Source organism: Austrofundulus limnaeus, unplaced genomic scaffold (genome assembly GCF_001266775.1).
Source record: "Austrofundulus limnaeus strain Quisiro unplaced genomic scaffold, Austrofundulus_limnaeus-1.0 Scaffold146, whole genome shotgun sequence".
In the NCBI taxonomy this organism is placed as follows: Eukaryota; Metazoa; Chordata; class Actinopteri; order Cyprinodontiformes; family Rivulidae; genus Austrofundulus; species Austrofundulus limnaeus.
Genome location: NW_013952548.1, coordinates 436,334 through 441,955, shown reverse-complemented (window position 1 = coordinate 441,955; position 5,622 = coordinate 436,334). Strand labels below are relative to the sequence as shown.

The 5,622-nt window shown below is 38.2% G+C and overlaps 1 protein-coding gene across 1 annotated transcript in view; it reads left to right on the top strand.

Annotated features, from left to right (window-relative positions):
• The window catches only part of lrp1bb (low density lipoprotein receptor-related protein 1Bb), a gene marked incomplete in the record, with an annotated part of 232,866 nt that overhangs the window by 195,355 nt on the left and 31,889 nt on the right, over nucleotides 1-5,622 (top strand). Inside the window, 3 exon segments of the mRNA XM_014016494.1 lie at nucleotides 1,021-1,137; nucleotides 1,398-1,571; nucleotides 4,942-5,067. Of these exon segments, the coding sequence (XP_013871948.1) occupies nucleotides 1,021-1,137; nucleotides 1,398-1,571; nucleotides 4,942-5,067 (417 nt within the window).

Genomic DNA, 5,622 nt, shown 5'->3' with positions numbered 1-5,622 from the left:
TGTATGTATGTATGTATGTATGTATGTATGTATGTATGTATGTATGTATGTATGTATGTATGTATGTATGTATGTAATAGAAAAATAAAAAAAAACATACACAACAAAGAGGGAAAAAAATCACACTTAAAATTAAAGGAGGCAGAAAGAAAAAAAATCTATTCAAACAAAGCTGGAAAAATAAAAAGGATGGGAAACAAAGTTCTTCTTTTTTAATGTAATTGGTTTAAGTGTGTTGTTGTATTTATTGGTCCATTTACATGTTTCTGCTTTTATTTCTGATTATATCAGTTCACAATGTTTGCTTTTAAAAAACTACTGTATGCTTGACAAGGAGCACCTTGTCCCTAAAATAGAGCACCAACATGTCGTCATCAAGTTTGTCAATTTGGGGAGTATTATAGCCCCAAATCTACTTTAATTGTTTTGGCATATTCAAATTCAAGGGCTGCCAAGTAATGCAAGGTTGAAATGGTAGCTAATGAGAAGCATCGTAACACAAAGAGAATATATAAGTAAGAAATACTTTAGAGTCACTCAGTTTGTGTTGGTAAGCCTATAGGGAGACACTTAGTGCTGATCTAGTTTTGAAGAGCTGCGTTGGCCTCCTTTAATTCGAGGGGCCAGTGCTCTGTCTTGGTCACAAAGAGAGGAATTCATCATCAGAGGACTGAAAGGGGAAAAAAAAAAAATAAGAAAAAAAAAACAATTAAATGCCTGAACCAGGTGCTCAGCTTTCTAGTCAGACTTTCAGAAAAACTGAAAGTGAGTCACAGTTTTGAAATGCCTACATAAAATCTGCAGCAGCTAGCTCTGATACTTTCATTATGAGAACACTGATGTTCTGATGTAAACAGTGAAAATCGAAGCAGATTAAAAAAATACATCCACAGGCCTGTTTATTCTGCAACATTTAATGTTGCTTTTTTTGACCTTAAGGTTTCCTACACTGAGGGATTCCACAATGATTTCAGTTTAATTTATCAGGTAAATAAATCACTTACCTTCATCCTCCCACAGGGCTGGCAATTGATTACTTCAACCACCGTATTTACTGGGCTGATCCTGAGCTCTCGCAGATAGGGAGCATGAGATTGGATGGCTCAGACCCCCTTGTGACAATCAGTAACAGACACGGTAAAGCCAAAAGCAAAACAAATTACAAGCTGTACCTTTTTTTTTTTCCATTTAAACTTATTCTGTCCATGATGCATGCTTGTTTCCTAACTTCTTATCAAAAAATTGCAACAGTAATGCCTGTATGTCTCAGAAGAGTTGGTCTCCACATTGTGTTTAGATCAATCTGCTCACACAACTCTTCCAGGAGCTACGAGATGAAAACACACTTTTTTGTGCATTTTTTTTTTGTTTGCTTTCTTTTCTATTCTGTTATTTAGGAATCTCTCAGCCATACAGAATTGATATATTTGAGGACTACATATATGGAACTGGACTGAAACATGAACTCTTCAAGATTCACAAGTTTGGCAAACTATCAGTGGAGTTTCAGTATTTGGGAGTGGAAAGGCCCACAAACATTTTCATCTCTCATCGTTACAAACAGCAAGATGGTAAGCTGTTTTGAAATGGAGAAAAAGTGTTTTTACTTGTGTACCTATAGCTTTGTTTAATAGCTTCAAAATACATGTTTCTTTTAATTTGCCTATAAGAAGATGCACCATGACAGAGGTAGCAAGGCAAAGAAAATTATTAAAACATGGCACAGATATTACAAAACTGCTGTTGCACCTTAGAGATACAGACTCACATATTCAGCTTCAGATACGTTGAATGCAGCTAAAGTTATTTGAATATCATTGGTTAAAGCAGAGATCAGTGATTTAGGTTTAAGCACCACTGAACTATGTGACCCATCACATCGAAGCGAGGATTAAGTCCCAGAGTAGAGTGTGGAGAAATAAGTAGATGCAGTGTTTCAGTGAAAGCATTTGCAATAATTTTATTTTGTTGAAATATAATGGGAGATTGACAGGCGGATTGGCGCAGCGTCTGCTGTAAAGCGGGCGCTGTACCGGTCCATCGTGGTGAAGAGAGAGCTGAGTCAGAAAGCGAAGCTCTCGATTTACCGGTCGATCTACGTTCCTACCCTCATCTATGGTCATGAGCTTTGGGTCATGACCGAAAGAACGAGGTCCCGGATACAAGCGGCTGAAATGGGTTTCCTCCGCAGGGTGGCTGGGCTCTCCCTTAGAGATAGGGTGAGAAGCTCGGTCATCTGGGAGGGACTCAGAGTAGAGCCGCTGCTCCTCCATGTCGAGAGGAGCCAGTTGAGGTGGCTCGGGCATCTGGTAAGGATGCCTCCTGGATGCCTCCCTGGTGAGGTGTTCCGAGCACGTCCCACCGGGAGGAGGCCCCGAGGAAGACCCAGGACACGCTGGAGGGACTATGTCTCTCGGCTGGCCTGGGAACACCTTGGAGTTCCCCCGGAGGAGCTGGAAGAAGTGGCTGGGGAGAGGGAGGTCTGGGCCTCCCTTCTAAAGCTGCTGCCCCCGCGACCCGACCCCGGATAGGCAGAAGAAAATGGATGGATGGATGGAAATATAATGAATAAATATCTCTGAAACACCCCTACATAGCCTCTATCTAGCCTCTATCATAACATCTACCTCTAAAATAAAAATAATTATAATCCTTTTTTTAGCAGCATTAACAAAAAAACGCAATCAAGAACTTAAGAAAGTTGATTTTACATGATATAGCCCCTTGAATTTTTATGTGATAGTGAAGGAATTTTTGTAAATGTATAACTGAATGTTTTATGCAGTATTGTATTTTTGTACTTTCTGATCGTTGCAGCCATAAATTTAAAACAGAGCATGAGAGTTGGTGTGTCACTGACATGTTCTTTCWGTCWGTATAAACAAAAGTTAGTAATTTTCTTACGTCTGATGTAAAAGGTAAAACCTCCAAGTGTTTTACCAGGATAAGACATAAATTATAAGGTCAGTTCATTATTAAATGAGTAGAAATATGTGTTTTTTATAAGTTTGGAATTGTGCAGAGAGTCTCTGCTTAGATGCAGCCTGCTGGGCTGTTTTGTTTGAGTTTTCAGATACAGCCCAAGGCCTTACACTGAGGCCTGACTGCTGTGCTGGGTACTACTGCATGGAGCCGATTGGAGTCAGATGGGAAATAAAGATTTTTAAAGATATCCAATTGGGCTCCTGCTATTATTCAGACTTCCAGTTTTGAACGACACTAATCTCTACCCCAGTGATAAATTAAAATTATTCTTTTGTCTTACAACTAAGATTGTTGAGTATTCAGCATGTTTGTGTCACAAGCTGCGTTTCCATTGCAAATGTGCGCAAAACTTTGTCGATATTCTGTTAACGTCAAAAAAACACAGTTTCGCAACTGCTGTGTTTCCATTAAGTAAGAAATGCTGTTAAAGTCACGCGTGAATACGTTTGTTCTCGTGATAAGTCATTACAAACATGGCGGCAATGGATGTAAACACATAACATAGCATAGCATAGCATAGCATAGCATAGCATATTGCTAACACGACACTAGCGCTCATCATCAGAGGAGACGTCGGCGTCTTTTATTGAGGCTCTCCAGAGACAAGCCCCTACTTGGGTGCGGCTACGTATGCTGTGTTTTTGGGGAAATTGTAGTCGGTGAGTTTACTATTTTATACTTCTTCTGTGATATTACTACTACTTCTACTTCCTGTTATCTTCTTCTTCGTCTTTTTCGCCAGTAGAAACAGCCGTTTGTTGATCATGTGACTCTCGTGAGGCAGAAAGTGTTTCCATTGCAGTTTTGCGAAAAACACAAATTTCGATACGGCCGAAAAACCACCTCATCCTAGTGCAAAAACATTTTGTCAAAAAACTATTTTTTTTAAACTGACGTGTTTCCAATGAGCGAATTTATATTTGAAATTCTAATTTGCGCATTTTCCTGGTCAATGGAAATACAGCTACTGAGATAGAGCCACACGCGCATTAAAACTCTTTAAAGTATGTTATTCAGATATAAATATACAACTTAAAATAAAATCAGCTTTCTAAAACACAACCAATCAATACCACTCACTTGTATAGAATCTCACTTGCTTGAAGACGTGAACCAACGTCTGTTATTTGTTACATCTGTTGTGTTAATGGTGAAAGAAAGCGCGAGCCAAGTCTTGGTCAGTTTTTCCTCTTACGGGGCAGATTTCTCACTCCCCAGAGGCTCATTAGGCCAGCCGTGTACTCTGAGATGTGCAAGTCTGTGGGCAGAGGATGCACTCAGCTCACACAAAGCTATGAAGTGAGGGCTTGAAATCCTCAGCAAACCCTTCTAAAAACAATTTAAATGGAAGAAAAAAATGCATCTTTATTCTTTGCACGCATTGCTGGTATAAATGGGATCCAACTATACCAAATGTAACAACTAGAAAGAGAATAAATGTAAAAAAAATAAGTGTTTTGTTGTCTGTGTTACGCACAGTTTGTTCATGCTTGACATAATTCACTTTTTTTTTTCCCAGATTGCATCTAATTAAACATTTCATGCAGGACGGTTCACCAGACATGTTTACACAACCTTGCAACAGGAGCTGAATCTACTTCAACACATACAGAACTGAGCAAATGTTGATTAAATGTTTCCATTGTTTTGTTTGTCTGCTGCAGCCAGAATCTAGAGGAGCTCTTCAAAAAGCTCTTTATCAATTAGATGAAAGGAAGTCGTTACGGAATTTTTCATTTGTTGATTTTTCAGTGCAAGGTTCTCTGCTTGATTTAGCCCAACCATTTATCCTGGCTCAAAGAAAACACTCATCAAACCTGAAATTAAAACACTTAAAATAATTGCTTTATTTTAGAAAAAAAATAAAAACAGCTCTTTCAATGGGCGAGTCGTAATCAAACAGATTATTCACTTAGATCCAATTTTTGTTTGCTTTCTTGCTTTTCCTCTCCAAAGCGTCCAATCCATGCTTGAGGATGTCTTGTGACTTTATGTGTCTGCTCAACCCAACGGGAGCCAGATGTACCTGTCCAGAAGGAAAAGTCCTGGTTAACGGCACCTGTAGTGATGTCAACACGTCAGGTAGTCTTATATTTAATCTACTGCAGCAAATATTAAGAATATATGACATCATGATATGTGTTCCTATCTTAGAAAATTATTTGGTTATCAGAAACACCACCCCCGCCCACCCCCAAAAAAATAAAATGATGCAATGTTCACTGAACGTATTGAAAGACCATTCAGTTATCTTACTTTGCTCATGTGTGGCACATTATGATGGCACTAAAAAAAACTGYCCATCTAGCGAAGTGTTAAAATCCTATATCTAGCCAAAATAATATTTTTTTACCTTGTTTTGAGACAGATTTACTAAACAAGAACTGGATGTGTAAAATTAACGATCTTGTTTTCTGAACGTTTAAGATTATTTATCTTATTAACCTGAAAATTTGACTCAAATTAAGTAAAAAAAAAATCTACCAATGGAATAGGACCATTTTTCTTGGTAATACACTGCAAAAAATGTCCACCTAACCAAGTTTTAAAACCTTATATCAGCCAAAAAGTCTTTTTGATCTTGTTTTGAGACTAATTAAATAAACAAGAACTGATTGTGTAAGATTAATAATCTTA